Genomic DNA, 21,267 nt, shown 5'->3' on the forward strand with positions numbered 1-21,267 from the left:
CTATTAAACTTGCATCAATATGATGACTTATTAAAATGATTCTAAACCCATTGTAAAATTGGTACTCTTTTGCCAAACTGCATTTGAAATAATCGTTTTAATCATTTCACTGGGGTCACGACACCGCATATCCACCAGGGGTCACACTTCTTAACCCTTTGTAATAAGAACATTGTATTTTGTTCTTTCAGACAGATGTTCTTAGGTCACAGGTGTGGCCATTCCCCCGTTTGCCTTGCCACAGACCCTATGGTAGAAGCAAGGGACGTGTTTCTTAATCTGTGTTATGTTTACTGAGGTTTATAGTCTGCTCCGCTACAGCAGCAGGGTTTTTACTAATATCAATTGTTATCGAGGGTTTTATTTTTGTACCAATGCTGTAATGAATGGTTAGGGTTAGGACAGTCTGGAACTAAGGCTGTGAAAAAGAATAATAAGAAGAAGCTGTAATGAATGGATGTAATTAATGTCTAAGTATGGGGACGGTATTCGTACAGCTACATAGATTAAAGCTGCTGTAGTATGACTTATATTTGCACGTGCCAACATCTGCAGCTGGAAAAAAAGTGAAACTTCAGTGAATCTCCTCACTTTGATGATGTTCTTTTAGGGAAAGATGTGAAAGGATGGGGACAAAACGAGTCAGCCTCCCCAACACAGTTCATAGACAAGGCAACACATTTAAAATACGGGTTGTGTATGAAAGCAGACTGCTGGCAGCTACCAGGGCCACGAAAAGGGCAGAAGGTAGGTCAAGCAGGAGACCTGCTGACTGCTGAAAAACGTTAATAGCCTGACATCGTGTTCCCAGATTGGGCAGCTAAAGTCTTTGTTCTTACAGCCCCACTGAGAGCACACACAGTCCTGCTCCTAGAAAGAGTCTTTTAAAGGGGCTGTGGACATTTAAAAAGTACATCTCCACTCTCTTGTGAATATGAAGAGCCTTCAAGAGAACTATCAATTTGTCACATTTTTGGTTCTCAGTCTTTTTTATTTATTTATGTCTTGCTTTAAAACCTGTTTGATGGAAATGCTTTCCACTCCAATTCTGAAATATATAAAATATGCATTGTTTTATTACAAATAACTGATTATAATAATATATTATTCATCAGTGTTTATTGTGGGAAGATTTAAGCTTTAACACTTCTTAAAATGCTTCTTAAAAATGGCATGCATACTATTTTTTTTTTCCAATGCAGATTGGGATTTTGGACAGGACAACTATTCACTCAATTTTCCCGACTCGTTAAATGCTTATTACAAAATATTTGATGTGCAACTACGTGCTCACTCTGACATCAAAGTAAGGAAGAGGCTGTCACAATGATTCCGCTCTGAGGCTCTGGCTGAGCGACAGAGACTCAGTCTAAGGGTGTGGCCTCAGACTCGCAGCCCATTGGCTGGGCTGGCTCAGCTGACCGTCCTGGGAAACCCTCTGCCTGGGAATTCATGAGTCAGCTCTGACTCACCCTCTGGATTACGTGCCAAAGGAGCAAAGGCTCGACTGCGTTGCAGAGAGATTGCATGACAGGACTGCCCCTAACAGCACAGTGGTCTGCCCAGAACTTTCCAGATGAAATTCTCTTTCTGGTAGTGTCTCTTTGAATAATCCCACAGATGGGAAGTTTTAGTTTTTCTTTTATATTTAGGGTTATGAAACACTAAAATAAACTAAAAGCAAAGTTTTTTTCAATACCTCTGGACTTGTAGTCCTTTCAGCTTCTGTCACTGAATTTTAGTTTCTGTTAGTATTTCATAATTCAGCACTATTGATTATTTATTTATTTATTTATTTATTTGGCAAGGGTGAATCTCTGAGGTCTGTATTATAAATACTTTTAGCAAAAAAAAAAAAAAAATCCAATATCAGCTGTCAGCAGTGTGGTCCAGTAGTTAAAGTCCAGGACTAGTAACCAAAAGGTTGCTGGTTAAATCCCACCTCTGCCATTGTGACTAGCTGTGTGACCCTGAGCAAGTCACTCATGTGGATGAGATGTTAAATCTGTGAAAGGTGCTATATAAAGATGTTGTTTTTATTATTATCATGACCTCATCAGCACCTCAGTGTCTTCATATAGCTAGAGATGAAATGGGTTTGCTGACTGTGTTTACAGCTAATCTTAGACTGAGGCTAGGCAACTGAACGTCATTTTCATAGGCGGTGAACAGACTTGATTGCGAAAATGTTAATGTAATGCACTGGGTAAATCCAGACAGCCAGTCTGGGAATATAAACCCTCCTCTTTGCTTATATATATATATATATATATATATATATATATATATATATATATATATATATATATATATATATATAACACAAGACAAGTATTAATTAGCTCTGATAGATTTTTTTAGACTGTTTTTAGACTGTTGTTAGAGGTGCTTTGAAAAATTATTTCTGAAAGGATTTCACAAACTGCAAATCGGATTTGATTCATCGACTGGCTTTAATAAAAAAACAGTGCTTAACAAAACATTGGTCCTTCAAGTTTTGTGAATCGGACTCGCTACGTGTATTGAGGACACAAATGCTGGTAGTGGCCAAGCAAGAATTGAAGTAAATCTTTTTTTTTTTCTTTTTTTAAACCAGAAAATAGAAGTCTTATCAAAGGTTTTTTTTTCCCAAGATGGCAGGAGAAAGTTTTAGAATAAAAAAAAATAAATTCAAAAATTCAAAAAGCAAAAGCTCCTAAATTTCCATAGCTACCACAAATTATAAACGAGCCACTTATTATCTCATCTGTGACATAACCCCTCCCCAGTGGTAAACTGCCAGCTGATCGTTGATGGAGACAGTCTGTTCCTTGCAGGTTAGGGACTGTAGCACTTGTGTATGGAGATGTAAGTGCTGAGAGCTGACACAGATGCTAACTGATGGAGAGTAATGTCCAGTGCCCAGGAAAACAACCTACATTCTGCTCTTTCAAAATCTATCAATCAAATAAACAAACCACAGTTCTCAGTGTTTCATAAAAATGTACTACTGGCCCCAGGCTATGCTTGCTTTTTGCTTTGTACTGGGTGGAAGGAAAAAAACATTGAAAATCTTTAAATTGAATCCTTCAGGAAAATCAACATCTTTTAAAAACCAGGGATTTTCCAAAGATCTAAAGGCAGAAATAGTATGAATCGATAAGAACTCATGTATTTGTTGTTTTAAACAAGTGTTGATTTAATGTCTGCTAACATTTTCACTTATGTTGAGGCCAAAGTTTAATTTTAATTGGTTCAAAGGCTGGGAATGTTTTTTTTTTTTTTTTTTAAGTTGCAGAACCGAAAGAGAACAGGTTATCCTTTTTGAAATTAGCAATTTTATTTTACCCAGTTTTCTCCCCAGTTTGAAATGCCTGGCTCACTGCTGCACTGACTTGGAAGAGACAAAGACAAACACACATGTCCTCTGAAACATGTGCCGTCAGCCGTCCCCTTCTTTTCACTCTGCAGTCCGCCATGCAGAGCTCAGAGCTACAGCATCGGAGGACCACACAGCTCTGGGCCACTTGCAGGCAGGCCTGCAGGCGCCTGGTCAGTCTATAGAGGTTGCTTTTGCGCAGTAAGCTGGGGACACCCTGGCCAACTTAAACCCTTCCCACTCCAGGCAGCACTTGGCCAATTGTGCGCCGCCCCAGGGAACTCCTGTCCTCGGTCGGTGGTGGAATAGCCTGGCCACAAACCAACAACCTCCAGGATATAGGGCACATCCTGCATTCCACAAAGAGTGCCTTTACCGTATGCGCCACTCAGGAGCCCATATTATGTTGTATCATAAAAATATACTATACATCAGGGCTATAAATCACATTACTGGCATGCTGTTGGAGTTATTCTCATTAAACCAGCACCTTAAAGTCTGTTTCAATGCTCTTTTCAAAATGGCTACTCTAGTGAACTGAGGTTTGAGATCTGTCCTCTAAATCACAAGGAAGAGCGATTAAAAAAAAAAAGACATAACAACATGCTCTGGATTTTATGTTCCATATGACATCATGGATCGTTATTGCTGTGTTACCTGTTTGACAATGTGGGTAATAATCCTTACACTATCAATGCACTAGAGCGGACATTTTTAAAAGAGTTTTGAAACAGACTTTAAAGTTCTAAGTGTAAAAAGTTGCCAGGATGTTAACAAGCCAGGCTTGTTTTAGATCTTTTTACCTCATTGAAAGGGGACAGGATCCTATTACTGCAGCAAGATAGACAACAGGGTGGAATTAGAAAATACTGCTCTGTGAAAATAATAAACATTATCTTACTTGGGAGCTTTGCAAGATTTGTTTCTAAAATATTAACATGAGAAGAAGAATCCTGCATTTACTTTTCAGATTTATAGATTTAGTTTATTTCTTGTCAAAACATAGCAGTCTAAAATGTGAAGCAATAAAGCAAGATTTATAATTGTGTGTGGAATTGTGGCAAAGTGCCTCGCCTCTGGGCTATTTATTTGTGTTGTGTGTTGCGTGTAGTGTGTTAATGTTGGTGTATTGTAGTTGGTACACAGGATATATTATGGGTTATGAACACAAGTGATTTAAATTGTGTATTTGAATTTAGGCAGGAGGATTGCACAGCACTTCACATGCAGGTAAAATTAATGATATGTGAGCACAGGGAATTGCACTTTATTAATTCACCTGCAGTTGTACCGAGACTCCAATTGAATGATTGATTAGCAATCGAGTCTCGTACAGCTGCATAAAAGCAGCATGTTTTCACCCACTCGGGGTTGTGTGTTTGGTGAGTGGAGAATGGGTGTGGAGAGGAGAAAGTAAAGTAACTTAAATTCAACTACATAATTGCTATTTCGTGCTGGAAGAACCAGCACGATACTTGTGTGTTTATTCGGACTCGCTGTGTTTTGTTTGTCTGTTCGTCCACTGTTTATTTAGGGTTAATCCGTTTTGTTTGTCTATTTATTTTTGCCTCAAGTGCCGTTTGTTTGTCTTTCAAACCTTTTTTTACTGCTGTGTTCATTTATTAAATGCCCAGTGCAAGCAAGTGCTCAGCTTCACCAAAACTCCACCTCTCTGTTTATTTTGTGTTGGTTTCTGTTTCTGTTCTGACGTCACCCACTGCAGTCGTCTTTATGACAGGAATATATTTTTTCAAACAAAGCAATCCTTCTTTTATTCTTTCTAAAATGTCATATCTTTCTGGCCCTGTTTAGATAATCATTACATTTTTTGATACATGCAAACAATTTTAAGGAGCAATGCATCCCAAAAGTACAGTTACACCACAAAAATATGACCCATTTACTAACAGAAGAACATAAAAACCTGGGTCCTTTGTTTCTGGGTTTTGTGTTATGCTTAAAGTATTCTTGAGGGTTCGTTTTGTCCATTCTTTGTAAGATTTTAAAGACATCAATTAAGCTGTCTCTCATTTCTCTTCTGTATTCTGGGCTAGGTAGATTCAGTTCTCTATTGTTCTTTTCTTTCAACCCTGGGATTGGTCTGTTTGCTCTCCACTGTATAGAAGTTCCTATTTTCAGTATCATATCCTTTATAAGGAAAAGTTGTTTAACTGGTTTATTTTTACACAGTTTTAAAGTTTCCAATGAAAATAATTTGTGTGTATCATAAACATACTTCTTGGAGACAAAGAATTGGGAATCCTTTTTTTAGGTTGCAGAACCGAAACAGAATAGGTTATTATTATTATTGTTATTATTATTATTGTTATTATTATTATTGTTTTATTATTATTATTATTATTATTACAATTTGAAATGCCAATTCGTAAGCCTGGCTTACCTCTGCAACCCCCACGCTGACTGGGGAGAGACGAAGATGAACACACGTCCTCCGAAATGTGTGCCATCAGCCGTCCAAGTCTTTCCACTCTGCAGGCCCGCCATGCAGCTCCCTCAGAGCTGCAGCATCGGAGGACCACGCACCTCTTAGACGCTTGAAGGCAGGCCTGCAGGCACCCCGCCAGTCTATAGTTTGCTAGTGTGCAGTGAGCTGAGGAAACCCTGGCAAACCTAAGCCTTAGGAACTCCCATCCATGGCTGATAGTGGAATATCTTTTACCGTTGCAAGCTTTTGTTACCCCGGGTCATAAATCAACTATTTTTAATTTGAAAAGAAAATATTTTATATATATATATATATATATATATATATATATATATATATATATATATATATATATATATATATATATATATATATATAAAGAACATAAGAACATAAGAAAGTTTACAAATGAGAGGAGGCCATTCGGCCCATCTTGCTCGTTTGGTTGTTAGTAGTTTATTGATCCCAAAATCTCATCAAGCAGCTTCTTGAAGGATCCCAGGGTGTCAGCTTCAACAACATTACTGGGGAGTTGATTCCAGACCCTCACAATTCTCTGTGTAAAAAAGTGTCTGCTATTTTCTGTTCTGAATGCCCCTTTTTCTAAACTCCATTTGTGACCCCTGGTCCTTGTTTCTTTTTTTAGGCTGAAAAAGTCCCTTGGGTCGACACTGTCAATACCTTTTAGTATTTTGAATGCTTGAATTAGGTCGCCACGTAGTCTTCTTTGTTCAAGACTGAACAGATTCAATTCTTTTAACCTGTCTGCATATGACATGCCTTTTAAGCCCAGAATCATTCTGGTCGCTCTTCTTTGCACTCTTTCTAGAGCAGCAATATCTTTTTTATAGCGAGGTGACCAGAACTGAACACAATATTCAAGATGAGGTCTTACTAGTGCATTGTACAGTTTTAACATTACTTCCCTTGATTTAAATTCAACACTTTTCACAATGTATCCGAGCATCTTGTTAGCCTTTTTTATAGCTTCCCCACATTGTCTAGATGAAGACATTTCTGAGTCAACAAAAACTCCTAGGTCTTTTTCATAGATTCCTTCTCCAATTTCAATATCTCCCATATGATATTTATAATGTACATTTTTATTTCCTGCGTGCAGTACCTTACACTTTTCTCTATTAAATGTCATTTGCCATGTGTCTGCCCAGTTCTGAATCTTGTCTAGATCATTTTGAATGACCTTTGCTGCTGCAACAGTGTTTGCCACTCCTCCTACTTTTGTGTCGTCTGCAAATTTAACAAGTTTGCTTACTATACCAGAATCTAAATCATTAATGTAGATTAGGAATAGCAGAGGACCTAATACTGATCCCTGTGGATCATACTGTCTCTGAATCAAAATTACACCCCCCCTCCCCCATAACATTGCAGAAGCTGGGTTTCTGTTCCCATAGTAATTCCCATTAAATTAAGGGAGCTTTCAATTGGACACAAAGACATGAAGATTCTTCCTTACTGGCTAAACATTTCCAGAAACATAACATGTGCCTGATTGCATTGTGCATTTGAATATTAAGCCAGGGTATACACATTTTTGTATTTTAGTTCTGATACATTGTCAGGAATTCCATGAAGTTTCTCATTTTCACATTTTTTCCTGTATTTATTATAAAACACCCTGGTAGCATAACAAATATACACTATTGCTAAGCAGATGTGAAGCCTGATCTAAGGGAAGTACTGTACGGTAGCTGTTTAATTTAGGTTTGAACAGGGTTATCTTGTTTTTTTCCATACATTTTATTTGTTTTATAAACAGAATACCTCACGTGGACTGCTGTGGTTATGTCACTAATGAGGATTGTGTTTGCTCTGTTTACAAGGGTTGGATAGTAAAACCTGCATTATTAAATTAATAAATACAATATAACTGAATCTATTTACTCTAATTAAATGTAAATGCCACTGATCAAATTAATGGCTTGGATTTCCAGACTTAGAGATTATTAATGTATTTACCAGACCACAGAAATCCCTGATTGATATCTGTTTAACCCAACGGCTCAGACTGACCCCACACCCACTGGAGTCTGTTCTAGCAGGATCCTGCAGGGTTGCGTGAGGTCAGGGCTATTCTCATTAAACCAGCACCTGCTATGCTGCACGCAGGGATAAGCTGCTGGGTCAGTACTTGCCGTGACTCAGGAGAAATAAAACAGAAAATAGACTTCGCAGGCATGAGTCACTCTGTGCCAAATAAGAAATTCAATCTCTGAAAAAATCTAGTGGCACGTAATACTGTTTCAGAAATGGATAAATGGTTTGTAAAGTATACTGAAAACAAAACAAAAAAATAGTAAATAATAATGAATTGAAATGTTTGTTTCTTCTTTCAAACAAACCTATGAGACATACCCTCCACTTTGATAGGAAGTCCTGTCGCTATGCAAACCAAGCAGGCCTACTCCGCATGCCACCTGCAGCAGCAGGATGTTATACAAATGATCCACAAGTACAACTGTAGCTCAGGGAACCAAGACAAAAAGTAAATAAGAAAATGTATAACCAAGAGTAGACATTCGGCCCATTAATGATCGCCTGGTTGATCTTAAAACTTTGTCAAATCTGCATGAATCCCAGTGATTCATCATCAACATCTTGGCTGGGTAATCGATTCCATACCTCACCCCTCTCTGTGAAAGGTGTCTCTGCCCTCTGTCCTAAGTCTGTCTCCATTTCATTTATAATTGGGTAATAAGGGGAGAAAAGGAGATTTTTTAAAATGTATTTATTTACTGATGGTGCATGCGCTTTGTAATAATCCATTCATTATGAAAACATGCGCCGTGTCTAAACCGTTTTCACATTTCTCTTACGTTTCTATGATGCTTGCATTTTGAGTAATTGCTCTCCAATATTTAATTGACATTACTACTACACTGTCATGTCAAGTGTGGTCACGTAGTTATTGCATTGCAACGACACATTACTGGACCCCTTTTCTCCCTTCTATTACAAATGGGCCAGCAGAGTAGAACTCTGTGAAATCTGTGAATAACTTTCTTAATGGAAACACAAGAGAACTGAAAACAATTTTGAAAGATCTGGGGTTCCGCAGCAAGTCATATTTAGCTTTGCAATAAAGATTAACTTCAAAAATGTTACTTTGCTAACCTTATTTGCAAAGTTTATTTTATTAGGTTGAAAAATTCGAAAGATTGTAAAATCTACTGGAATAATTTTTCTGGCATACACCAGTACACATCTTTCTCCATACATTGGAAGGTTCAGAACAGAATCTGATGGGTTAAAAAAAAACACTTCTTGCATTTCAGTGTCAGTTTTAGTACTCATAACTTTAGGAATTCTCCCTCATTAGATTAACCCCACTTTGAATTTCAGTGTTATCTCATGAGACTGCTATTTCCTTATACACTCAAGTAAGTAGCGGGGTGCTACAATTGTTTAAATAATGTACCTGTAATTTCTCTTTTCAATGCCAACATCCTCATAACCTTTAACACTTTATAGTCTGTTTCAAAGCTCTTTTCAAAATGGCCTCTCTAGTGCACTGAGGTTTGAGATCTGTCCTCTTCATTATTCAGGTAGTGTGGATTAAGAAATGATGTTATAAATCATGCTTCAATTTAATGGGAAGGTGTATACTATATATAGTACTGTACCAGGATATAACTGGAGCCTCAGATTGTAGGTTTTCAACACAAACCCAGTGCATGTGTTTCTGACTCACCACATTGAAATGTGCAGCACATCCCTTTACCTCACAGACAATGTGAGCTTCCTACATTAACCCACATCCTCAACGTGTGGGGATATAACAGTCTTCCCCCACAATACTCTATACAAGTTTATCTTCTAAATCACTTAACGCTAGAGTGATTAATGCTATAGAGAACTCTTTTCAATATTAGCTGAGTAAGATAAGCACTGTTATTACCTATGGTAAACTATCACACAAGCAACCTCTCTCCTGTCCCTTGCATTCTTTATACTGTAATTTAACCCGTAGATTCATATACGAGGTGTGCAGTATTCCCTGGTTATAGTATTCTATATAGTTATCTATTATACAGTTTGTTATACAAGGAACGTATCCCGACTGCTCAGTCATCCACATTATACACACAGTATGTTTAATATTCTGTTCATTATGGTACCGGTATTAAAATTCCTTTAGTATTGCTCTAGTTTTGTTAAATATGCGCCCTTTTCCCACTTTTCTTTAGCTCAAAGCTGTGACAAGCAAGGCTTATTGTTTCATATCTGTTACTAGCATAACAACATGATGCAAGTCCCTTATTGTTGAGAGGTTAACCTTTTTTATTTTGCTGATGGCATTTTTAGTTTGAATTTGATATGACCTGCATTGTTTACAGTAATTCTCTTCTTTCTCTGCTGGTTCACAGATTTGCAGTATCGAAGCTACAGTTAGTTGTGAACTCTGAGTGTTGACTTGTACAGGAATGATCTACTGAGCCTGTTAGACCAGGGCTGGTACTGCTGCCTGTGTCCTTCAGATACCTGCAGGACTGTTCCTACCAAGTCTCATCAGTAGATAATCATAGGGGTGTGGCGCCATGCCTCTCATAGCAGTGAAGGGCAAAATATACACAACCTGACAACTTTATCATTTTCGCTAATGACAGCCTTGGCATGGACTCCACAAAGTGGTGGAAGGTGTCTCGAGGAATGCTAATATATACAGTGATTCATATTTCACACTATTGGTGCAGAGAGGTAGGCAGAGGATTGTGATGATGAACGCCTCATTCAGGTCCATCTCAATCACAATTCTGGTAAGGTGGGTGCATTATCATCTTAAAAGTGTCAATTATTGAGTGGGCATGATCCATTATGGTGCTTAAATAAACTATGCCATTGGTTTAGCCTTGCTGTAGTAAGCAAGGGACCCAGGGTAAACTGGAGAACAAGAGCCACACCAGGGTGAACCCAACCCAGTAGATAGGTCCTAATAAAGTGTCCAGCAGTGTACACTGCAAACATTGCAGCTCATTGTGGATCTTTTATGTTCTAAGATGTATTGAATAAATACAAATTACCTTCCAGTGCAATAGACTTTAAGGACCTTGTCTGACAATGCACCACATTTACAAATCCAGGAGAAAATAATCCACTCCAGAGAAGAACGTCAAACCAAAAATGCTGTTAAAAAGCAATCGCACAAACTGAAGCTTTCATCAACAATGTGTAGGCAAACAGAGATGCTGCCCACATGTCAAACATTGCCAAAGATTAAAAGGGAACCATTGTTTAATGTGCTCCTCAAAAGGGGAAATAGATTAGTAATGAACTTACTCAACAACTAGATTTGCTGCAGTGCTAGATTTCAGAGGGGGAAACCCAACACACACAAATACAGCCTTTGCATACTGGATGAAACCTCTGGATAAAATAATACTGATCATACCTTCTCAAATCCCTACCTTGTAAAGTGGCCCTTTAATCTGCATAATCAGTAATAAGGCGATATTGTCGTGACTCCCATCTGTTACTAATGCCATTCCACCAACACAAAAAGCATGGTCTCTTCAGAACGCCCAGTTACATCATCATAAAAAGAAAGAGCACTGTACTGCAGTCTTGAAAGCTTCTTGATGTCGGCTTACATGATTGGTGAAACATAATAAAAAATATCCATATGCATATTCTATCTTTACATGGATGAAAAATAAAAAGTACTACCTGCAGTAATAATACTTCTTGGCTTTTACAAATTAGTATTTTTTTACTATTACATAATAATAATAATACCACCTGGTCAGTTTTGTATTTTCGAAATTATTTGGCCCAAGATAAATCACTTGACAGCATAACATTGTTTCTGCACATAAAGAAAGTTTTGTATGTGCACAGCACAAGGACATCTTTCTTCATGTGGGACTGTAAGGTGCCAGTCACTGTGAGATTCAAATCCATCTTCTACCAGGAGTCCTCGGGGGGTGGGGGTAAGCAGTGGAACTGGTACAGAAATTCCATTTACCTTCACTTCCCATAAAAAAAGAACAGTCAATCGAAAACTATATCAAGAACGTAAATGTGTCACCAAGCTCATTCCGAGCTATATATATATATATTATATATATATATATATATATATAGATATATATCATATATATATATATAATATATTATATATATATATATATATATAACTGGTATTAATTAAGCCAAACAAACACTGAATAGATGACAGAACATTAATTCAGTTCAACCCCCTCACACTGTGGGCAGAACCCAATTCTTAATGTGTTGAGTGGGCCCAGTTCACTTCCTTAAAACTGTACTCCTTTTGTATGCATCTCTTAGTAGAATCATTTTCAAAACGTTTCTAATAGTAAGAAACTAGCATAAATATAACAAAGCATAGCACAAGTATTTTAAATCCCAGTGAGGTATGGTAAAACCTATTAATCAGGACTAACCATGCTAAACTTTGGGAAATGCATTGGGGGAAAAGCTGAACAAAACCAAAGCATTGGCATCTGCATAGTGTTAGGGGAACGCCACTGTACTGGAACAGTTTGTTCACATGAAGTATAATGCATATACAGTATGAGAAATAGATCTGGCATGGCAGTGAGGCAGGTCATTTATTCTGACCACCACCAGTAACTTGACAGAAAGAATCACAGAAAACAGTTACCATTTCCTGGACACAGCACATGATGGGATTGAAAGAAATCAAACAACTGATCTGAAGGGAAATAAAACAGCAGCTCAAAGATTTAACAAAAAAAACCCTTGTTTATTTTTCACAAGGACAAAGTAGACAAAAAGAAATCATTCAGAACAGGTATTCGCCTCTTGTAACAGAGTCTACAGACAATGAGCAGCACCAAACTAAACAACAAATAATGAGGAACTACAAAACAGCTACAGAATAAATTCTATCATACATAAAACATGGAATATTGCACTTGGTTTCGAAACCATTTGGGATTTATTTTTTCCTTTCATTTAACATTTCTGTTCCTAATTTAAAAAAAAAAAAAAAAAAAAAAAAAAAAAAGGAAACTAGCTTGAACACTGGACTATAATACAAGCCCAACATGTTTTGGATTATGGGATTGACCAATGAAAACAGGCTAGAGAAATAAAAAAAAAAAATAAAAAAAGAAATTAGCTGCGGTTTCTTTTTCTTTTAATTATTAATTAGACCACATTTAAATCTTTAAAACAAAAATACAGAAATGTGTCAGCAACCAAGCCACTGACTGAAATATTGGTCAATTCCATTTTCATTCGACTTTTATACTGTGTATTGCCAGCTGAAAATACATAGTCTTTCGTGTATAACAGCAATTTTCCCTAGTCTTTTATATTAAAAAAAAAAAATATATATATATATATATATATATATATATATATATATATATATATATATATATATATATATATATATAGATAGATAGATAGATAGATAGATAGATAGATATGGGGTTAGTTATCAGACTCAAAAACAACAAACACCAAATGCCATAGGTCATCAACTACCCCAGTATTTAAGAGAACAAAATGTAATACAGGGATCTTGCAAATTATTCTCTCATTTTAAAAGACTGTTTGTTTTCCCTTTTTGTCCAAATGTAGGTGGGTATAAAAGGTGAAGGCTCAGCCTGGCAATATAAGAATTCCTAGCTTGGCTGCAACTGGTATTAAGTAATCATTTATGAAAATAATAACAACAATAAATCACGTCACTTGTTCGTCAAGGCCACTCAGTTATGATAACTTTTTTGATGTGTGTACATGTTTACATGGTGAAAAGCTGGGTGATTATTACAATGTGCTGGCTGGTTTAAATTCTAAGAATGCCTCTTTTACAATTGTAAACTTGTTTTGATTGCCACACTGGTACTTCACAGAGGAACAATAGAGGGGTGGGGGGGTAGTTGATGATTTACCAAAATGTTTTCCCAGTCCTTCAACCTTTAAAAAGAAATAAAATCATCAACAGACTTCCATTTGCTTCATCTTTCTTTAATATAATGCATTTAAACAGTCTAGAACATGTCGGCCTGTTCTAACTTGCTTGAAGGTTTAACAGCGTTACAGCCATACAGCAAACCAGACCTCTTTGGCCTCTGTGCCTAACTGGTTGCTGTAATAGTCTGTATCTTTCTATCTTTTTTTTGGCTTCATAGGACTGGAAAACATTTGGTATGGGTGGATTCTGCAAGCTCGGCAGGACAAAAAGGGAATCTTATTTGTCTTTTAAAACTGCCTCATATCTTGGTTTGTATCCCACATTATTAGGTTTACTATCTTCAACAGTGCAATTAAAAGAAAAAGAAAAAAACAACTGTTTGGCAAGTGAGACGTTCACCTGAGAGTGAGTGTTTTAGGCAGTATGTAACAACGCTGCTCTGTGGTTATAGTAGAAAGGCAACAAACGCTCAATCTGAAGAGTCTTCAAAATGCCCCTCACTAGTATTCCGTGGAATATCAGCTTGTTGTGTTTGTAACTCGGTTTGTGATCTGTTGCTGTTCTACTACAGGAGGCTGAGGAACACACATACAGCAAAACAAAAATGGGCTAAAGGCATTTGACATTTGAAAACCAAGCCAGGATTGGATCCAAGCTAAAAAGGTGATGCAGTATCAGCCCGAGAGGACAGCACTGAGCAGGTCCAACACCGGTACAGTCCAGGCTACATTTCTTAATAAGAACTAAAAGTCATTGCATTCTTCATTTCAGTTTCTTTTCTTTTTTTTAATGCTGTACTCTGCATTGTTCATAGTTGTGCAGATTAAGTAAAGTCTGCATTCTCTAGTCCAGCATAAAATGAGGAAAAAAAAAAGTTTTTTTTTTTTCATGATTTTAAAAAAGAGCCACGCAACACAAGCACTAGGCAATATGCGCAAACTTCCAAAAGAGGCAGGAGGACAAAATAACAACAACAAAAACAAATCTTCCCTCTGAAGTAAAATGCTGCTTAACGCCATGTAGGAAACGCTTGTTTTTGTTTGTTTTGTTTTTCTACAGAACCTGCTCTCTACAGAGCTACGTACGTGCCATGGTTATGGAAAGCTATGTTTTCTAGGCAGGCAGAGCAGTCTCTTGTGTACTTAGGCCGTTGGCTTCATGATTATCACAGGTTGTCTAATGTCAGTCCACCACTCGGCAGGAAAGTGTCCGACAGTTTCCTCTGCTCGTAGTGGACTTCTCGTCACATTTTCTCTGTTTGAAACAGAGCAGGACGCTAGTATAAAAATCCTCAAGTAAACTCAGGGTGGGTCCGGGTTTCCTTCAGCGAGATGGGCAAGAATCTGGTCTCCCTTCTTCAATGCCGTTTACTTGATCTGGATTTGGGTCAATCTGGCAATAAATAAATAAATAAATAAATAAATGTGAAAGACATGGAGAAATTGTCATATATAAACAAAAACTGAATTTCTATGCAAACAATTATGCACTTTGGAAATTATTTAAATACTCCATAATTGAGGAGTTATTTATTCAACAAATATTGTTAACTACCCGAATCTGAATTGGGCCCCAGGTTTGTTGTGTCCTGGCTCCCTTTTCACCATTCTGACAACCAAGCCACAGTGGTTGATGTCATTCAAAAGGTTTGCATTTGTAAAACTAGGGCCCCATGTTTTACGTAAATATGAAATAAAACAAAATGCAACATATAAAACGAAATAAAATGCAAATATAAAATGAAAAATTATAAAGCAAAACACAGAATGACATTTTTAAATTGGGAGATCCCTGTCGCTGGTTCGTGGAGTGCCGTGTGTCTTTGAGAAAGCAGCTGCGACGCTCAGCAGGAAACGCGTTGCTTGGCGACCAGTTGAGCAGTGGGCTCGCCATGTGTTGAGCTGATCGGGAGGTCTGGACTGGCTGGGGGGCATGCCTGTGGATGCGGCGTGGAGCTCAAAAAAAGGCTGAGCTACAGCTCGGGGCTACTGCAGTGCTACTGACAGACAGGCACGGAGTGAGAGCTTTTGTTTGCATCAAGGAGCAGAGCGTCCACTCCGCAGGACAACTACAACGAAGCCCTTCCACTCCAAGGCAGTGTTCGTGAAGGCACTGCCCAGCCAAAGCCATTGGAAGAGACAGGAGTGTCCATGAGAAAGCAGGGACTCCAGAAGCCCAGAAGTAGGTCAGTTTAGGGGATGTTGATCCCACCACAGTATAGAGAGGGTTATGTAGAGCAGCAGGTTCCTGGAGCAGGATGTTCCTTGTACTTGTTTACATAAAAAATACTTTACATAAATACTTGCAATCGTAATTGTCAAGGCTCAGCCATTACCATAGACACGGTCTGAAGGGAAACGGAAGATGTGACTAGCATTTGCGCAGATATATAATTTGGAATGAGTCGTTTAAGAATTAAAGTTCTTCACAGACTGCAAGTGACAGATGACAACCCATGAAAAAAGAAAACAGAGTACTGTTGCATGCGTGTGTGCGTTTAATTCTTAGTTTGAATATTTGTGCTCTTCATGAATACACAAGTAAAGCATCCGAATTATCTTTCGGTAACCTGCTTTTTGAGTTAATGTTGAATTGCACAACGTTCTGAAATAAGCCATTTTTTGAGTTTGTTGATTTAACATCCTTCATGCGGACTTGATTTCCATTGTGCAACAATAAAAATATTTTGGTACTTATTTTATGTTATTGTACTTTTTTATAGCGGGTTTATAGGCAGTTAATTAAAAACAGTGGGGGGCTTCACGTACATTACCGTTACTGTCGCTAATGAGAAATTACGGTAACTAAATTTCTGTGCTGGGTCTGTTTTGCCAAAATCATAAAAAAAGGATAATTTAATCAAAATACATATTTATTTAAAACATGATGTATACTTTGTGTTTATTTATATACATCTATTTGAGTTATTTTATTAATCTGTATCTGGAATAAAACAATTTTTAGACATTAAACAAAAATAAAAAAAAGTGTTGAAAAATAAAAAGACAATTATAAAAAATAAAAATCATTTCTTTATGTATAACCTGGTAGTTACCAATACAAAGAGTTGTGGTGGAGGCCTTTAAATATGCAAAATAAATAAAACCCAGATAGAGTCCCTGTGCAGCGTTCTCATACCTCTGAATAGAGGGGCGGTGGTTGAAAGCGGAACTCTTGGATATATGCAAATAGTGGTCCCTCGAGTGCCCGCTCAAAGTCATCCCGTGCAGCAGGGGGTGCCATGCTGTTCTGTCTCTGTTCTTCTGTGGCAATTTCTGCATAGCTTGGTGGTGCTAAAAATATAACAGTAAACATTAAAACAGCCATTCATCACAACTGCCAACATGAGGCGTACATAGTTTTTTTTTGTTTTGTCCCAGTTTTAACATCCTACATATTAATCTTTTTATTTTATTCAGGAGTTATGTTTATTTGAAAAGTTTTGTTTGAAAGACTTGAGATGGTACACAAATTACAATAAGAATATGAAACACTTAATACTGAGTTTAATGAACAATGCTACATTTGTATAAGAAACACTAATGCAGATGAAGTACTAAGCACTTTAACCCTAAAATCTCGAATAGGCAGTAGTCTCCTTCCTTACCTTCGGGTCTTTCCGGAAGTGCCATACTCAGCCAATTCATGTTCATGCTGCACTGACTGCTCACACTGGAGGTGCGACTGCCGAAAGGGTGCAGGGGTATCGTACCGATGACCAGAGGCAAATTCAGGAGCAGGTTCATTGCTCCAGGAATATCCACATATACCTATGAATGAAACGGGACAGGACTTAGACCTGCTAAGACCTGCGATAACCACAAGCAAAAATACATTGGTCAGATTAAAAGCACAGAGAATAACAGTGAATCAGCAGTATAGCGAGTATAAACGGCACACTGAACCTGTTTGTACAGGGTGAATTAGCACACCTAAGATGGCAAGAGCTTATTAAAAGTTTCATAAACCCACACCTGTGCAGCTGTTCAACATTAGCACGAGCAATTGTCTTAGCAACACCTGTACAGAACATCTAGAACTGTTGAGATTGTAAGGTGGGTTACATTCAGGTGTCTCTGTTCCATAATCTTTTAAGAGAAAGACTCGCAGACTCATCAGAAAGAACTTCAGAAGGCCACTTTAAAGAGGTTAGGTTTGTGTTCACACAGCTGTACAGCAAATTATAGCACTCACATTTACCAATACCTTACTATACACACTAAAAGGCCGTCAACTCTACCGTTTACACTTCAGACACTTAAAGACTGTGCCAAGCTCAACACAGCATAATGTAGCAACCAACTCACAATGGTGGAAAAATAAACCAAACATCCGGGCTTTCTAATTGCTGAAGCAGGGCTCCCCATTTTAGTAAGCCATGCAAAACAGTTCAAGAAGCAACCAAGGGACTAAATAACATACTGAATTCATTTAGTGGCTGTTATCTGCTTTTTTTTTTTTTTTTTTTTTAATGTGTAGTGATTGCCTAAATGTTTAGTAGCAGTAAACATTAGTGAAATGTGTACCTGTTTAAAACTGGACACCCCTAATTACCTGGCTGTAAGCTACATTACAATTCTCCTTGCTGAAGATTGATGCAATTAGAAAGCCCTCCCCGATTACTGTAGGGATTCAATTCTTACTCTTACCTTCATATCTGTGTGTGTATAAAGATATTTAATTATTACTTTTTTAATGCTTAAGTTTTAAAGATTGGATCTGTGAGGTTTAATACATTGTTATTATTATAGCCAAAAGTTTTGCATCACCCTAAAGAATTAACAAGTTTTGCTTCATAAAGTCAGATTATACCTGGATGGCAGTAAGATGCTCATTGCTCAGCAGGTTCATGCACTCTAGAATGTACTGTGGCCCAAGCTGGTACCACCTGTACCTTTCTCCACTGCTGAATAATGTTACGTTAACAAATCTGATTGCACACCGCTTTGTAGTTTTCCAAAAAAACAACTGAAAAATGTGACATTTCAAAATCGAACATTAAATACTGTACTACTACTGTGGCTTTGGGTAGACTTTTGCGATATCAGTCTGTAGTTTCTTTGGATTACATGGTCTTAAATAAAAAGATCCAAAATTACATAATAATTAAAAAAAAAAAAAAAAAAAAAAAAGAATGTTTCAATCCTAAAATTCTAGGTGATGCAACCCTTTTGGCCATAGTTGTCAAATCTCCATGACGATTTCCTGACTCAGTACAGCCAGTGGCAACATAAGATATACACACCATTAGTGAATATTCCACTCTGATTATGCTGCAGTCCAGAATGGAGGGAGACACTGGAGGGATTTTCAGCATTTTGCCACTCCACGTCTCTGTTTTGCCAGCGGACAAGGACTCCCCACGCAGATTGGCTATGAGTTGTTTGACTTCCTTCATTTTCCCTTTGGCATAGAAAGTCTGTGTTTGGTAAATGGCTGCCTTTGGCACTACCACGCGGGAGGAGCAATTCTCAATTTCAGCAAAGATCTGAATGGATTCCCCTGCAAAGGAAAGCACAAATCAATTGCCACTTACACATTTAAAGCCAATTAAATGTTTGTTTTTCAAAATGCTATATGGAATTTTTCTCCTGCCAATTACAGTAAAGACCACTTTTAATTTGTTCATAACACTATTAGCACAAAATAATTTGCTATCGATTCCCCCATCATAAATGGAGTGAAGGGATGGAAATAAGACACTCATTGCACAGCAGTTTCATTCAGGTTGCGTGGGCTTTAAGCTGTCAGCAAAACCTGGAAGACCGCGAAGAGCTGTCCAATAGGAATTTTATTTCCAACCCTCAGTAAAAATTCTTCACATGTTCTACAGAACATGGAACTTCACGCCAGCGTGTCTCATGTTATGATTCTATCACTGTATAAGACTTGACACAAGAGCACTTGCAATGCAATATTCAGGTCCTTACCGAGGGTGTAGCCCTTTCTTTCAATTTTGGCACTTAAGGAGATGGGACCTGAGGTGCAGAACCAGCAACAAAGAGTCTTCTCTTTTGTGCCTGCCTGGGGTGACTGCATACAAAACAGATAGGAAACACACATCAATTCATATACTCTTCAGAATGCTGTCCAGTTAAGCCTGGCATGGCTTCTTTGAGTGTAAAAACACATCAGGCACATTTTTATATATATATATATATATATATATATATATATATATATATATATATATATATATATATATATATATATATATATATATATATATATATATATATATATATATATAAAATGTCTCGTAAAAGGTCATTGTAGGGTCTACAAAGTTCGTACATTTTTTTTGTTTTAATCACCAAGATTAGTAAATATCTGTTTTAATAACAGATTAGTAAATATTCTTCCAAGAGGCTTATCCTGAGGAGCCAGACGTAATCCAAAAGTTCCATTCACCAGAAATCTAAAAATTCCCCCACCACCAAAATAAGCTTCCAAAATGTACTTGCAATCCACAAGATGTCAGCGATTTACAGATTAAAGAGCTGGCCAAGGACATAGCCCTTGAATGGGAAACGCAGTTTCTGCACACTTCACATGGTTTCAGGGATTTGAAAAGGCTGGACCGAGTATGGTGCCTGTCATTGCCTTCACTAATTGGCAGCGCAGAACAAAAAACAAACAAAAAAAATCCAGTAACATAACAGGCATTAATTCAAATAAGTAGTTACCCCTGACAAACAAATATTTTCAATAAGACACAGATTTATTGGATAGGAAACTCATAAAAAAAGTGTGCAAAAGGGCTCCCAAGTGGCGCATCCACTAAAGGCGCTCCGCGTGGAGTGCAGGATGTGCCCTGTAGCCTGGAGACAGCAGGTTCGAATCCACAGCCATTGCCGACTGTGACTGCCCAATTGGCCGAGTGCAGCCCAGGTATGGATTAGGTCAGCAGGGCAATTCATGGTTCACAGCGCACCAGCGACCCCTGTGACTGAAAGGGTGCCTGCGGGTCTGCAGTGGAGCCATTCAGATCTGCGTTGTCCTCCAGCACTACAGGTTTGGTGGATCTGCAGTGCGAAAAGTGATGGACTGGCAGGAACACATTTCGGAGGACGCGTGTTTCAGCCATTTCTATAATGCAGCATCACTATTTTACATTCTTTAGGAGACTGTACAGCAAACGAAAAATAGCACGTACCAGCAACGAAGGAGTGTTGATGTCAATGTGCTCAAAGACTGTAAATTCCTTCTTCACTTTCACTGGCAGAAGCCAGGGCCTGTGAAGTTCAGCTTTCACCCAGTAGCGCACACTGCCATTTTTGCCTTCAAAGGAGGTAGCCAGTGGCCTGTGCGGAAAACAAAACTCTCATTAAAATAAGAGCACACATCCTGCAGAAACGCAAACCTCGGACTCACTCCATTAAAATGCTTTACAAAATGAAAGGAGGGACCATCACACCAAAAGTGGGATAGTTGGCACCCATGTTCCTCTGCATTACCATTCAAATAACCAACGTCATCAGATATTAAATATCTGAATCTCAATTTCATGAATGGAAAACCAATGGCATTCCG

At 37.8% G+C, this 21,267-nt stretch overlaps 1 protein-coding gene across 1 annotated transcript in view; it reads right to left on the reverse strand.

The window, feature by feature from the left end:
* Window positions 1-13,713: 13,713 nt before the first annotated feature.
* The window catches only part of LOC121313073 (arrestin domain-containing protein 3), a 12,235-nt gene continuing 4,681 nt past the window's right edge, over window positions 13,714-21,267 (reverse strand). The window contains exons 3-8 of the mRNA XM_041245217.1: window positions 20,891-21,038; window positions 19,665-19,767; window positions 18,980-19,236; window positions 17,342-17,504; window positions 16,873-17,027; window positions 13,714-15,126 (exon numbers count right to left, since the gene is read on the reverse strand). Coding sequence (XP_041101151.1) covers window positions 15,058-15,126; window positions 16,873-17,027; window positions 17,342-17,504; window positions 18,980-19,236; window positions 19,665-19,767; window positions 20,891-21,038 — 895 coding nt within the window. The 3' untranslated portion in view covers window positions 13,714-15,057. The remainder of the gene's footprint in view (window positions 15,127-16,872; window positions 17,028-17,341; window positions 17,505-18,979; window positions 19,237-19,664; window positions 19,768-20,890; window positions 21,039-21,267) is intronic.

Source organism: Polyodon spathula, chromosome 1 (genome assembly GCF_017654505.1).
Source record: "Polyodon spathula isolate WHYD16114869_AA chromosome 1, ASM1765450v1, whole genome shotgun sequence".
NCBI lineage: Eukaryota > Metazoa > Chordata > Actinopteri > Acipenseriformes > Polyodontidae > Polyodon > Polyodon spathula.